Source organism: Mus caroli, chromosome 4, assembly GCF_900094665.2.
Source record: "Mus caroli chromosome 4, CAROLI_EIJ_v1.1, whole genome shotgun sequence".
Taxonomy (NCBI): domain Eukaryota; kingdom Metazoa; phylum Chordata; class Mammalia; order Rodentia; family Muridae; genus Mus; species Mus caroli.
Window position 1 is genome coordinate 5,595,855 of NC_034573.1, and position 15,193 is coordinate 5,611,047.

At 42.6% G+C, this 15,193-nt stretch overlaps 2 protein-coding genes and 1 long non-coding RNA gene across 18 annotated transcripts in view; 1 reads left to right on the top strand and 2 right to left on the bottom strand.

Annotated features, from left to right (window-relative positions):
• LOC110293481 overlaps positions 1–6,937 on the bottom strand; it is a 25,269-nt gene extending 18,332 nt beyond the window's left edge. The window contains exon 1 of the long non-coding RNA XR_002377800.2: positions 6,868–6,937. This is a non-coding gene — a long non-coding RNA (uncharacterized LOC110293481). The remainder of the gene's footprint in view (positions 1–6,867) is intronic.
• The window catches only part of Clvs1 (clavesin 1), a 179,253-nt gene extending 167,820 nt beyond the window's left edge, over positions 1–11,433 (top strand). For both annotated transcript variants that reach the window (XM_029476174.1, XM_021161296.2), the window contains exon 6: positions 9,119–11,433. In XM_029476174.1, coding sequence (XP_029332034.1) covers positions 9,119–9,206 — 88 coding nt within the window. In that variant the 3' untranslated portion in view covers positions 9,207–11,433. The remainder of the gene's footprint in view (positions 1–9,118) is intronic.
• Positions 8,813–15,193, bottom strand: part of Asph (aspartate beta-hydroxylase) — a 205,420-nt gene continuing 199,039 nt past the window's right edge. For 9 of the 15 annotated variants that reach the window (XM_029476170.1, XM_029476171.1, XM_029476159.1 and 6 more), the window contains one exon: positions 11,026–13,179. In XM_029476170.1, coding sequence (XP_029332030.1) covers positions 13,029–13,179 — 151 coding nt within the window. In that variant the 3' untranslated portion in view covers positions 11,026–13,028. Of the gene's footprint in view, positions 13,180–15,193 lie in introns of all 15 variants that reach the window. The other 6 variants (XM_029476160.1, XM_029476168.1, XM_029476164.1 and 3 more) reach the window with 3 other exon arrangements.

A 15,193-nucleotide genomic window follows, 5' to 3' on the forward strand; every position in this document is an offset into this window, starting at 1 on the left:
CTCTCTGCCTCTGCCTCTCTGCCTCTGCCTCTGCCTCTGCCTCTGCCTCTGCCTCTGCCTCTGCCTCTGCCTCTGCCTCTGCCTCCCAAGTACTGGAATTTGAGTTATGCACCACCACTGGCTATTGCTAGCATTTTTTTTTTTAAGAATAAGAAAATAGGTATCTAGCATCCTCCTTGGTTGGGCATTTGACACAGTCAGACACGCAGCTTTTATCTTTCTTCTCTGAGGCATAAGTGAAGGTGAAGGGAGCCATCTCTTCCAACTACATCCTGTGTAACCATGGATCAGTGGAGTTAGAGAAAATCTGTATGATGGATTTGTTGGTATAAAATGAATAGGGCTAGTTAGAGCCTGTGTGTAGAGGCATGTTTTCTCTCTTTTTAAAGACTGACATGAAGAATTATGAATAAAGATTTCTAAGCCACTGACAAAGCAAAGAAATAGGGTTGAACTAGAAGGTAATGAACAGATGTGGAACACTGCCTGGATAGAAGCACAACAATCTGTGATCGCTCACAGTACATGCTCTGAGGTCTGTTTGCAGGAACACCATGCACAGATGCAACCTCTCAGAAAGGGAGCCACAGCCCAGACAAGAATAATTTCTCATGGCACATACTGATAAATAAACACTTGGCTGATTCCAATTAAGTCAGAGCTGTTGTCCTCAACAGTCAGCCAACAGCAAACCTCTTCTAACCTTTGATGATCACATGAACAAAGCCAAATATTTGACAGATTCTGTGAGAGGAAGCACATTTGGGTTCCTCACACCGTGGCAATGAGCACAATAGGGCTTTCATTTTGCTCTGGGCTTTTCCTCGTGGATCTCTATCCACCTCACTGCACCATGAGATTATCATGCTCGCTTCAGTCCTGTGACCTTTTGAAACTTTCTTTCTATTGATTCTTTGTGAATTTCACATCATGCACCCCAATCCCATCCATCTCCCTGACCCTCCATATCTCACCTCTGCCCCTGTGACCTTCCCAAAGGAAAGAACATAACATAAAACAAAGCCAAAAAAGTCTTGTCATTGAAAGCTGCAGTGTGTCAGGTTGTCTCCCTCAGTATATAACCTTTTGCCAAAACAGCTTTTCTTGCAAGTGTTCATTTTAATGACTCATTGGTTTGATTTGAGGCCTCTGGCTTCAGCTACACTATCAATACTGGATCCTCATGGGGACTCCTCTTGGATGTCCTGCTGTTTCCCTGTGTCGTGGAGATCCTGCAGCTTTGGATCTTCTGAACCAGCCCCTTCCTTCACAGGCTCCGGCAGTTCATAGGTGGGGCACACAGTGGGGTGGGCCTACTCAAAGCCCTGAATCTGGGACTGAGTTACCTGAGTTGGTCTGCCCACCAGCTCTCCCGAATCTAGGCCACAGGGCTAGCTCTCTGTGATTTGAGCTATGGGTACACTTTATTTTCCTCTTTCTTTATTTATATTTCCCAGTCTGGTCACTTTCTTTCTCTACTTAATTGCATAGAGTCTCTGTTTCTTCAGCTACAAAATTTGTGTAATATTTTGCATGGCCTTGCCTGTTGCTGCTAAGGTCAAAGGACAGCGGGTGACAAGGTGAGCTGTAGAGCACTGTAGAAGAATGGTATTCGGTATAGTGATGCCTTCCCAGCATCACACACAAGGACTTACAGAGAAACAGGGAAGGATCAGGCCTCCAGAAAGATGTTTTTAGTTCCTGACCAGAAATCAGGTTTCTAGTGGCCATCTTTCTCTTCTTTAAATGCATTTATATATAAAGCCAATCTATATTTTTTTGTACCTTTCATATCTTGCACTCAGTATTTGGCCGGACATGGTTGGTATAGAACAGATAAAGTAAGACACACACACACACACACACACACATACAGGTATAAAACAGATACAGTAAGCCACGCATACACACATACAGGCATAGAATAAATAAGGCAACACACACACACACACACACACACACACACACACACACACAGAGAGAGAGAGAGAGAGAGAGAGAGAGAGAGAGAGAGAGAGAGAAGTTGACAGTACCCTACCTGTTTCCCTCCTTCTCTCCCTGTCTGCAAAGGAGCCTTGTTCCCACAGGACCCTCAGTTTTGTTCAGCACCCTTTCCCAGCCAGAGCCTGTCCTCTGGCCTGGGTAGCAATTCTGTCTGTATTGGTCTTAGCAGTGTTGATGCCTCCTCTGTCCCTTCTCATCGAAACTGTTGTCACCTATGTACCTCCAGACTCTCTCTCTCTCTCTCTCTCTCTCTCTCTCTCCCCTTTTTAGTCTTCTCTGACTACCAGCCTCTGCCTTTATCTAAGAGTTCCTCCCTACCACCCATGGCATGCTCACCCTCACCTCTCATGTAGTGTCAGGACTGCAGACCTTTGGTTCACAGTGATTCCTCAGTCCTCACATCTGCGTTACACTGTCACATCCCCGAAGGCAGTCCTCCAGCCTCCTTGTCTCAACAAGCCATCACTGAATTGCTGTATATTTATGGAGTTTGCTACATTTCAAGTCACACTTCTATAGTTTGAACACTCTCCAAGGGCAGAGAATGCATGGCTCCCCACTATTAGGTGACCTTGTCTCACATGATCTTAGCGTAGAAGGGGTTCTCAGGGTACCTTCATGAAGGGCAGGTGGGAGAGTAGAACAGAGATGGGAGAAAACAGCAAAGGAAGAGAACAGCAAAGGAAGTGACTGCATGATAGTAAAGGCTGTTGTAGATACTCTATGAAGTGAGGAACAAAACACTGCTCACAGTCTGCAGTGGAGTGAACCGTAACATAGCCTTTGTAATCAGTATTTGATTAGGATTTGAAATCATCTCTAAGATGTCATATGATTCCTCCTAGATTCTGAAATTCCATTAACAGCTTACATTTACAGCACCTATTTTGTTTTTAGAACAATCATTCATCTGTTCATTAAAATTTCTACTAAGTGCCAGCTCACAGAACAGGATAAAGGGCCATTAAGAGAATGGGATGTGGATCCCAATCCTATGAGCTCACAATAGCTGTGTGCCTGAGCAGCTATCAATCTGTGAGTTAGTTTTCCTCTGCCTGAGATGAACAGCAATTAGTTACCTTATTACTAGGCTGTGCAGATTAAATGAAGGGTAAATAGTAGAATTGGATGCTGAAGGCTGCCCTATAAGCAGCTTCAAGATGCTCCTGAACGTACAGAAATCTGTGGCCTATGTAGAAGACAGAGTTGCTGGACAAGTCTTGCGGATGTACCAGCATCAGGGCTCCTAATTCAGTCTCACAGAAAAATGTGCTTTGAAGACGTTGGTCTTCCACTATCACGTAGGACTCCAAGGTTGTATGTTGTATGTCCTCTGGCCTCCACATTCCCTATGTACACACACACACACACACACACACACACACACAAAGGGAAACCCATTTCATTTGCTTTTCTTCCACTTAAAGCCTTGATTCAATTCTCCATTGGCTCCGGACAAAGTCCAGCACACTTATTGTTATGCCCCATTCGCTGTGTCTGAAGTCTCCAGAATACATACCCAGACATTCTGCTCCTTGTATACTGATCTGCAACTTTTTAACTTAAAAGGGGAAAACCAGTAATTGACTGAATGTAAGATATTGCAGTTGTACAATAAATCCTGTTTGTGTAGCGTTTAACACGATGAACCATGCCCATCACTGCCAGGAACCAGCTTGGTCTTCCTAAGCACTAGGCATTTGATGCCATCTCCATCCTCATTGTTGCCTGAGAAACTGTCCCAGCTAAGCAATCTTTCTTGCTATTTATTTACTTATTTATATATTTATAAGCAGAGTCTCAGTTAATATGTAGCTGGGTCTAGGCTGAAATTTACTAAATAGTCCAGACTAGCTCCAAAATCACAGTCTTCCTGCCTCAGCTTGCTGAATGCTGGAATTCTAGCTGTGTACCAGTATGCTAGGCTATAAATTTATCAAGACCTCAGGGAGCAAAATCTTTTGTTTTATTTTCTCCTTTCCAAACAAAATGTTATCTCCTTTACCATATGTCAAATCCTTTGCCATTTCATTCTCCACTTTGTCCATCCAGCCATTCATCCTTCACCCCTTTTCCCACTCATTCTTCAGGTCTATTCACTGGGCTTTCACTTAGCATCTGTTGCTGTCATGGTTGTGTGTTACCACCATGCCAGCCCTGAGTCTACCCGCCATACATACAGTCGCCCACTCTGCAAGTTACATTCGGAGTAGGATGGATGTGGGTAATCAGAGGCCTGATGTTCACACTGATCTAATAACACCAGACAAGTTCCATCAATGTACTCTCATTTGATTAAACACCAGAGCTATGAAAGGGCTCTGTTATGAAGAGTACTAGCCATTCTTCTCCAAGCTGTCCCAGGGGTGGAATGAGTCACCAGCATTGATTGCCTCAGCTGTTGGCAGCCTCCACCGTTCTGCCTTTTCAGAACACCACATCCCAGTCCTGCTGTGGTGATGTCACCGGGCTCACACCACTGATTCTGGAGGGAGAGAAAGAAGTGTGGACGGAGAGGCTGACTCACGGCTCTCTGAGCTGGTCTAGTCCTACAGAAACCTGACTGCTCCGAGGAGGCAGTGTGAACGCCTGCAGTCATTTTCTACACTGTTATTTTAAGTTCTGATTTGATAGCTGATAAGAATGTCCACAAATATCTATGTGCTCAAAATCTACATGTCTTGTGCTTCTGTGGACCACCTCCCACATCTGAGCTCGCTTTCAAAGTGTGTTAGCAAAAGCACTATAAACACTCAATGCTCACACCTCGGCGCTCACAAACCTACACCCCCCAAATGTTGAATGACTGCAGAGATGAGGCTCTTTCAAACACAGAAATCCCTCTAGGCCTCACTTCAGCATCTGCTATTCCTCATAATATAGGCATTATTTTTATCTCCAATTTACAAAGGAGAAGGCAGAGTTAACCTGAGGACATAAAGTTCCTGTTGGCATTCTAATCTAGCAGGGAGCCCCTTGGGAGGAACTTCTTCTGTACTTGAGGTTATTGGAGAAAAATGCCATGAAGATTGCTTAGGATCCTTTAAATATACGCAGTGCGTGCGGTGTGTGTGCACGTGTGTGTGTGTGTGTGTGTTGCATATGCACATTTTTTTGTATGGGTGAATGTTTACATGGTGTGCATATACATGTGTGCACATTTGTGTGGGGGTCAGAGGATAACTTTAGACCTCATTTCTCAAGTGTTGTTTACCTTGATTGGTTTTTGTTTTTTTTTTAAACCAGTTTCTCCCACCGGCTTTGAGTAGTCTACGAAGACTGGCAGAAAGTTCCCAAGGCTCTCTCTATCTCTCTTCTCCAACACTAGGATTGCAAGCATGTCTTTGTTTATTTATATGTTTTTTAAATGTGAGTTCTGGGACTTCCAGTCTGGTCTTGATGTTTGTGCCTCAAGCACTTTACTGACTGAGCTATTTCCTCAGACCCAAATATATTTTCAATTTATTCTTGGAGAATTTCAAACATGAATACAATGTGCTTTGGTCAAATCCACCCTCTACCTTCAGCAGAAATTTCTATTCCTGGAGGGAAGTGCTACAGGCTAAGGTGTCAGAGAGTTCTGAGTTCTTCCACAAAACTAAACCTCCTGTTAACTTGGAAAATTAAAATGACTTTTGTGGGGTTCTCCCTGATGAAATGCAGAGATCGATTCTCAAAAAACAAATGGTTAACACCTAACTCAAGGGAGAGCCTAGCCAAACCACCTCTGTAGCACCTTTTGGCCCGGGCATTGTGATTCCTGGTATCTACTCCATGTAAAGGACAGAGCAGTCGGGTCCTTATGGGGCTCCTCCATAGCTCAGATAGCTCCATAGCAATGGAGGACAACTAATAAGAACACAGACCAAGCAGAGAACAGCAGGAACGCATCCTCTGGGTATAAAGACAGGTGAAACCTTGTAGGGATTGCCTTCTCCACCACTGAGATCACTCAGCACCCTCTGCATGAGGTTAGCTGGTATTCTGCATTAAAAAGAGGAGAAATACAGATGTTTATTTTAGCACAAGAACTTGGTTTCTCAGGAGTAGACAGAGCCACTAAATGGTCTTATCTACTGTGCTGGACTGAGCACAGCCTGAGCATGCTGACCAGAGGGAGACATTTTCATCAGTGAGCAATTGATTTGACTTTCAGAGGCAATCTTTATTTAGCTAACTCACTAAGGGCAAGATTCAAGAAGGATCCCAAAGAAATGGGATTTTCCTCCAGGAATCTCATCGATCCTAGGAAGAGGGGGCCCGGAGAGGGAGCATGTCTCCTGAAAAGAGATTTCAAACAATTCTAACAAGTTGTCTGACAGCATGAGACTGAAATCCCAATAAGGATGGGTCAAGGATACTTGAGACCACGCCTTGACCACTTGAGGGATTTGTGGATGCCTTTGTCTCTCTTCCCAGTGTGCTTGCATTGAATAAATCTCATTCTAATCCTTTCCATTACAAAAACAAGAGTTTGCTATACTTTTTCAGTGATTTTCAAATATTTCATGACATAGTGAGTCACTGACGTCGAGTTTTAATATTAAATGTCTCTTGTGTGACTAGGTAAATATAATTCTATCATGTCAAAAGTTAAGAAGCCATGTTCTCAATTAGGGGACATATAAACCTGGGGCAAGATCCTGCTTGCTTCCTTATTCTCAATATCTTGGAGCAGGCCTGTTGTCCCTTATCAATCAACCAAGACACATTCTATTGGGTAAGACATTCCGGGTCATTGCTGTCAATGTATCTACTGAAAGAAATAACACAGGTCCCAATTGCATCTCAGGAGGGGAGAGTGAACAGTGTCCATCTGAATAAGAAGGGCAAATGAGACTAGTGTGTGAGCAGTAGATTTACCCTTCTGTCTTCCCTTCTTTCCATGTTCTCTTCTCAATCATCTGTCTTCTCTGCCTGGGCAATGGGGCATCTGCACAGGTCTACAACATTCTAGTTTGGATCTCTGTACCTGGTGACTTAACAATGAAGGTTTCTGCATATTTGCTCATAGAGATTGGTATAGAGCAAAGCTTCACAAACATCAATTAGCCTCAGTCAGCAGGTTTGAAAACATTGAGAGCTACCTGATTTTCACTAATCATAATGTGAGATAGGAAAGTTTAAAAATAAATCCAATAGTCATTAAAGTCAGAGGTAATAACTTGGACTGCCTAAATATTTTAAGATCTAAAAGAATGGAGACAAGTTGGATACATGAAGCAAGTTTAAAAAGATGACATTTGTTTCTCAACCTGAAGGTTTTTGAATAGAACTTTCAAGGCAGGAAGGAACTGGGTGAACAGCATCATTTTAAAGAATAGTCTGCTGTACACTGATGCCAGGAAGGGGCTCTTGATAACCCCAACCGACAGATAATCATTTCACTCAAGGTCACACCATGAATACTGTGAATAACCACCTGGCTGATGGTGGAAAAATCTAGAAATCTTGGCCCAACTGGAGTAGTTAGGGAGGAAGACCTTGCACTAAAGCAAGGCTTCAAAGCACACTCCTGAAGGGACTGTGTCTGCTCAGCCCTCCACAGACAGAGGTTATACATTGGAGATCCAACCAATGAATGGGCTCACTTCACTTCTTGTAGTAATTCCCTAAATAATAAAATATGTACCTTATATTAGGCATTATAGTTTAAAGGAGAGTGAGCACTGATTCTATGCAGATACTGCACCCTAATATAAGGAACTTGAACTTCTGCTGATTCTGATATCTAGAAGGGCCCAGGAACCCAACCCCACAGGCAGAGAGGGAAATGGCAGGATCCTGTAGCTCTGGGAGAAGGAACCAAAGACAGGACACATGTGTCTTTAAAACCAGGTTTGAGTTCAATGTGAAAAACGATCCTTGAAAGGTTGATCTTTTGGGTCACAGAGGAGCAAGCTTCTCAAGTTGGCCGTCTTCAAGAAGAGGTGCATGAACAATGCCGGTGAGACCTAGACCTCACCCCGACTCCGGGCAAGGGGCCACTTTGTGTAATAAAGTTGGTTTATCTGTCAGGAAGAAGTGCAGCTTAAACTTTCAATAGTTGATGGCTACCAGGCTCTTTTATTTCCACAGAATCCTTAGTGCAAAGCAATTATGCAGTGGTTTAAGAATCTGGAGGGAGTCGCTGTGTGTGGGTAGCCATACAGCTGTGGTCTGGTCTGTTTGCTTTCTTTCAATTTTTATATAGCACCTCAAAATATAGCTCAGCCTGGCTTGAACCCACACGCCTCTAGCCTCAGCTTCCCAAATGCTGGTTTTACCAGTTTGTCTTGTTATCTTCTGAGGTTTCTGATTTTTCAGAAATGTAGTGATCCCTCCCCACCCCCGTAGGATCATTATGCAACTCAGGCTGGTCTGGAGCTCACTATACTGCCCAGACAGGCCTCGACATTGACCCTCCTGCTTCTTTCTCCGCAGAGCTGGTATTACTTGAATATACCCTCCCTGCTCAGCACTATTTACTTCTTAAGTCTTGTGCTTTCTGAGCTACATACATATTATGAAAGAGGCTCAGAACCTTAGGCTGCAAGCCATTCTCCTAGTGAAGTGTTAGGATCAGCACGGCAAGGCGGCCCTGCAGCCCCAGACCTTCTGGGGGAAAGCTGCTCATGGAAAGATCCTGCTCTCCGCCTGTCATATTGCTTTTGTCCTAAGTTATTTCTCTGTTGAACCCTTAATTTGTTTTTGGCACTTAAAAATGGAGACTGTAGATGCATTTCCCAGAGTTGCAAATGGGGTAAGTCATACATGTGAAGAACCCTTAGACAACCACCAAGCATACACAAAACACTCAGTGTTTTTTGCATCTTTCGAATTACCTTTATTTTTATTTGAAACATGAACAAAATGTTACACTCATAGGACTTATTACAGCAAAAAGATATGGATCAAATTCAGCAGAAAAAAAAAAAAGAATCTCAGAATGACCAGATTCAATCTTCAGAAAAACAAAAAGAAGGAAAAAAGAAATAAAGTGGTGTGTGGAAAACAGAGGCCAGAAAGGAAGCACTAAGTAGCTATTTTACATGCTTTGATTCTCTAGGTGAATAGCAAGCATCACCAGTATGGACTGTCTGTGACTGTGTGTGTCTCCTTCCTCTCTTGTTAGATCTCAGTCTGTGGTAGAAGCTGGGACCTTGAAACATGAAGAGAAAGGAGAAAATGAGAACACCCAGCCACTACTGGCTCTGGACTGAGCCAGTCAGCATCATGTGACATCTCCAGTGGAGCAACCGTCCAGCAAGCCTGTGCAACTGACCTACAGACATGTGTGCTCTGCTTGACATGAGGTCCTCCATCCCAATCCCAGCCATGACTGTCAGCAACATTGGTCTGGGTAGCCCACACTGGACAAAGATCTGAGAGACGCTTTTAAAATTTAACTAATTAATTTATGTTTTAGTGAGGGATGGTGAGGGGGATAAAGAAAGGCATTTATGTAAAAAGGATTCTCCCTCCCCTCATATTTTTGGCAGCAAATATACTTCAAAAGGGAAAAGAGAACCCTAAATTAGTCGCATATACATCACTCTAAAGACTCACACAGGAACCCTCTCCAGGTTTTGCAAATTAAGATGAAATGCATTCCGAAATAAATACAGCAGAGTTAAAATGTGCAGACACATCAGCAAGTTTAATGTAATGCTGAACCCCAGCAGCAGTAGCTACAATAATTTCCAGTTGTATTGACTTATTTCCTGACCTCATCACCAGCATCTAAGTATTCAGCCTAAGAGTGTGATCTCGCACGTCTGGCTATTTGCAAAGTTTTTCATTTAAATCTCTCTCCTACAAGAATGATTTGGACATCACATTGCTTGTCAGACCATCAGCCGACTTTCATGAATTGCTTTTTAAGAAGACAAAGAGGCAGTTTGAAAAAAAAAAAAAAAGAGGCTGCTTCATCATAGCAAAGTGATTTCCTGTTGGCGAATGCCTACAGAGAGGGGGCAATTCATTGGAACACACACACACACACACACACACACACACACACACTGGTGACTGATTAGCCCATTTAAGTTAATTCTTGGGTTACTACAGCAAAAAAGTGCTATCAAATAAGTCCCTTTGTCCCAATGTTCCTATTACCTGTGGAGAAAGGCCCTGAGGGGGCAGGCATTCAAATCTCACAGAAAGACCCTTAAGGATGGACCAGCATGTAAGTACCAAGCTAAAGAGGACCAAGAATGCAAGATGAAATGCCAAAGACCAGCCTACTTCCTTATCCATTCTCCTTAGAAATGGATCCCAGCCCCCATGCATAGGAAGTCAGACAGAGAACAGCAAAGGGTAGGATATTTTATCTGTGCCATGTTTCCCGAGACCAGCTGAGTATATGTAGATATCTTATTCCCTAGCATCTGTATGACACAGACACTTACTAATATGACCAGAGTGATAATGTCAAAAATTTTAATTGCTGACACTTATTAAAATACTTTACATTTTAAGCACTTGGTAGGGTGATTTACTAGCTGAACAGCCTAAAGAAAAGAGGAAACCAATTCAACTTACTTCCAGCCATAAACACCAAACAACATTACTAACTATGGCCACTTCCCTCTCTCCATCTCTCTCTTTCCCTATTCCTTCCCACTTTTCTCCTCCTTACACTCCTCTCCTTTTCCTTTGTCTTTCTTTCTCTGTCTTCCTGTTACCCTCTCTTCTCTGTCTCCCTCCAATGTTGACGATCAAACCCAGGGCCTAACCCCTGAGCCCTGAGATACAGACTAGATGTATACTCCTCGGTTGATCTACTGTTTTATTATTTTTTTCTACTGGCAGAGAATAGTAACAGAAGCTATTTTTATGTTCCAACCTTGAAGAAGCAAAATTGAAACAGAATTTTAAAATATTTCCCAAACAATTGCATCATAGTATATTAAAAAAAAAACACCCCTACCAATTCATTTTGTATAGACCTTTAGAATTGTAAAATAGTAACCTTGAAAAATGTTTACCAAGACCTGGATGGTAATTCTTTTCTTATGACACAAGTAAGAGTGAGGAAAATTAAAGTGAATTAGAAAATCTTTTATTGCTTGTGTTTATACGATCAACGTGGGATCCAAGTACTTAAAATGCTGTCGGAGTGCACCACCGCCAACACTTGCAAAAGTAATGGTACTGCTGGCTTTTCACAAGGCAAGATTTAGAATCCTACTGTAATGACCATATTTTAAAAAACATGTTATATTTACTAAGTTAACAGCTAATTTTCACTCATTTCCTCCATTTTATTCCATGGCTGTAAGGTGATAGTTTAACAATGAGAACACATGGTTTGCATTTCGCTATGTGTATGTAGTATAGAGGAGAACTAAACGCAGCAGGTAACCGAGGGTTACTACATGAACACTGGATTGTATTGCCTTTGTCAGTAAGTTCCTCTGTTTAATAAATACTGAAGAACACAAATAACTTTCTGTTGTCTGAGAGTTTGTTTCCTTTTCTAGAATTTGGTAAGGATTTGATATTTCCCCTCATGCCTTTGCCATCTGTTTTAGAGGAATTTTTGAACACTGGCAAAGGAAGGGACAAGTACCTATTTTAAGAATGGACACATATTTTGTAAACTTTCCTACGAAGAGCTAATGTCCTTAAGCGAAAAGGGAAAGGATCAAGCTCAATGAATTGCTCTTTAAATGAGGTACAGAAAGCTGCTTTTTTGGACATTGCTTAAAAGGCACACATCTCTATCTTTTCTATCTGTGTAGCTGGAATACCAGCCATTTCTGCAGCAATGTTGTTCGACTGGCTTAGAGATAAGTGCATGAATGTCATTACATTCTAGGGCTTGAGTTAGCTTTAATTTTAAAATAGAAAATAAAATGCAGCAATGCTTTACTAATGATCATCTCGAGGAGCAAGATGGTTTTCTACTGCTCTTTCTCAGCCGTGGGTAGCACTCAAACCCAACATGCCTGTCAACGCTGTTTCAGGATAAAATGAGATGGCTGACATTATTGTGAGGGGAGGAAGATGGAAAAGCACTGCAAATTCATAATCAAGGATGCTTGACCACCTAGGATGCTAGCATCCCTGGGCACTTTCTATGCTGCTATTCCTACATGGATAAAATAGTGAAGAGACTCTCAGAGACCAAGGAGGCCTTCTTTTTGACACGCAAGTGGATCTCCAGCAGGCAGGAACTGCAGATTCCAGGCCTTGGGTATAGAAGGCAAAGAGGCCAGGCTACCTGGGTCCCTGATCCTGAGCAGGAAGTTTCACTTCCATGTGATATTTTCTCTCCAAGCTCCATTATCTGTGGTATTTTCCTATCACAATATAAAATGTTTCTATGGCTCTGCTCAGTGTAATTAAAAAAAAATGTTGCTCTTAAAAATAAGAATTTTCTACTATTAGCACAGAGAAAGGGGGAGACACTGAGTCTAAATGAGGATACACAGGTAGACCCAAGGGCAAGTGTTGGCACAATTCATGCATCCTGGCATGACTTCCAATTTATGTTAGGAAAACAAAGTTCTTTTTTTTCACATGTGATATCTTCTTTCTAAAAAAGAGATGTCTGAATTTACCAGGAAAATTACTATTTAACAGTTAGAAGTAAAGAATTTATACTTCTTGTCATTAAAGTCATCGAAAACATGGGGGTAGATGGTGACAGAACAGTTTAGCTACTTAGAAAAATATAACTGCATAGAAAAATTACAAACTAAAGTGACTCATTCACAGTTTCTCTATATAGTATATCCTCCATGTACATTGATGTAGACACTATTCTATGTAGAAAAATATCTTTGGCCAGCCATGTAGACAACACAACCAAGTTTTCTGCCCCTTAAATCCAGGCACCAGTTCTGTGCTGTCATGGGTGACATGAAGCAAGAGGCCTCCTAAATGAGTTGCAGGAAGGCAAATGTTCCCTCCAGTGAGGTCTCCAGCTGCATGGCCCCGGGATGAAGAATCCTGGCACTTGGACTTCTATCTCCACACCCAAAAGGAACCAGAAAGGCAGCCTCCCTGGAGAGCAACCAAGTCTGTGTCAGTGCCTTTCAGATTGCGGGAAGGCTGCGTCTCTGCTGAGGGGTCAGCTCAGGGTGCCACACATCCACGATGAATATCAGCCGGAAAGACGAGGCATCCTGCCAAACCTCGTGCTCAAAAGAGTCATCAAAGATGAGCACCTTGCCTTCTTCCCACGTCCTGGAAGAGAAAGACGTGCATTTGTCAGAACGGCTTTGGAGTTTCCAGGCCCGAGGACCAGTTTCTGTCCATGGACAGGAGGCCCCTTTTGTGACCTCCTTTGGGATATGACTGTAACACCAAGTCTTAAAATAGTCTTCCATTAATAATTAAGAACTTCAGGCTTCTTTCTTATTAGGGACAGCAATGTTCTCATTCTGCACTAAAGATATGCAAAGGACATGAACTTGTGATGAGGACATACTGTCAGTATTCATACTCTCCATTTAGTCTGCCTCCAGCCTTAAAACGGCTGTTTAGTCGAGTAAGTATCTAGAACAGCGGTTTTCAACCCTCCTAAGGCTGCGACCCGACCCTTTAATACCTTGTGTTGTGGTGACCCCAACCATAAAATTATTTAATCGCTACCTTATAACTGTAATTTCACTACTGTTAGGAATCATAATGCATTTATGATATGCAGGATATCTGATAGGTGTCCCCCATGAAAAGGTTGTTAGATCCTCAAAAGGGTTGCAGATGACAGGGCTGAGAACCGCTGACATAGATGTGTGCCCTGGTAGCTCATGCATGGGACAAGTTCCAGGGCGCAACAACTCCACAGCTGTCCCATTTGTCATTTCAGAGACTGGCTTAGGCTTCTGGGTGGTGAGAGCCAAAGTTTCCTCCCCCAGATCCCACACAAAAGGAAGACACATAGATAGCACCAGCACCTATAATTCTAGTGTTCCTATGGGGAGATGGGAAGCTGGAAGACAGACAAAAGAATCTCTGGAAGCTTGTTGGCTGGCCAGCCTGGTGTACGCAGTGCTGAAGAACAAGTAAGACCCTGTCTCAAACAAGGCAGAGGGTGGGGAGCCACACACGTGGCTGTCTCTGAGCTTCGCATAGCTGCAGTGGTATACACAATGTGCCTACATTTACCCTCACACAAATGTGTGTACACACACACATGCAGGATCCTATTGCCCCATCCGCATGCATCCCCATACAAAATAAAATGGCAGGCAGGTGAGTTCCAGCATCACTACAGCTTCTTCCTGTTTCCAGGCCGAGTGTGCTGTTGTGTGCTGCTGGGTGCTTCCTCCAGTTCAGTGTATCCTCATTCACCTAGACATTTGGGTTGCTCCCACATTTTGTCCCTTGTGACTTTGCTGCTGTGAGTGGAGGCATTGACTCTTTTCAGGCACTTGCCATCTTTTCCTTCTATCTATCCTGTAGTTTGTTCCTTACAGCCACTGACATTGTTCAATTTCTCTGATAACTCTAAGATCAAGAAAATGACTGTCTCTCTGTTTAAGGTATTTAAAAAGAGGGGAGTTAGTTGATTCTCCCTTTTTCTTTGTTTTTGGTTTGTTCTTTTCTTAGTTTTCTTTTCATGTTTGATTTTGCATGGTAATAAATACCTATTCTGTCATTTGGTGCCCACTCTAAGTTTCTGTCCTTTGTAAACCTTAGAGTGGAAACTCTATTCCCTATATTCAGAGGAATTGTATAACACCACTAAGCAACACATTTGCTGAATGCAAGATAGAGGCATGCAGTAGAGGGAAGGGGCCAGTAGGTGGTTAATAGAGAAGAGAGATTGAGCTTTTAAAAATATTAGTTAGTTTTATCAGTTTATTAATATAGAAATGTTATGGTTAGATCTCTCCAGTATGTCAGTTATTCTCTGGAGTGACTTTGCCTCCCCTAAATCCACCCCTACATTTGTTTTTTGTTTGTTTGTTTGGTTTTTATTTTATTTTAATTAGGTATTTTCTTCCTTTACATTTCCAATGCTATCCCAAAAGTCCCCCATACCCTCCCCCACCCACTCCCCTACCCACCCACTCCCGCTTCTTGGCCCTGGCATTTCCCTGTATTGAGGCATATAAAGTTTGCAAGACCAATGGGCCTCTCTTTCCACTGATGGCTGACTAGGCCATCTTCTGATACATATGCAGCTAGAGACACGAGCTCTGGGGGGTACTGGTTAGTTCATATTGTTGTTCCACCTATAGGGTTGCAGACC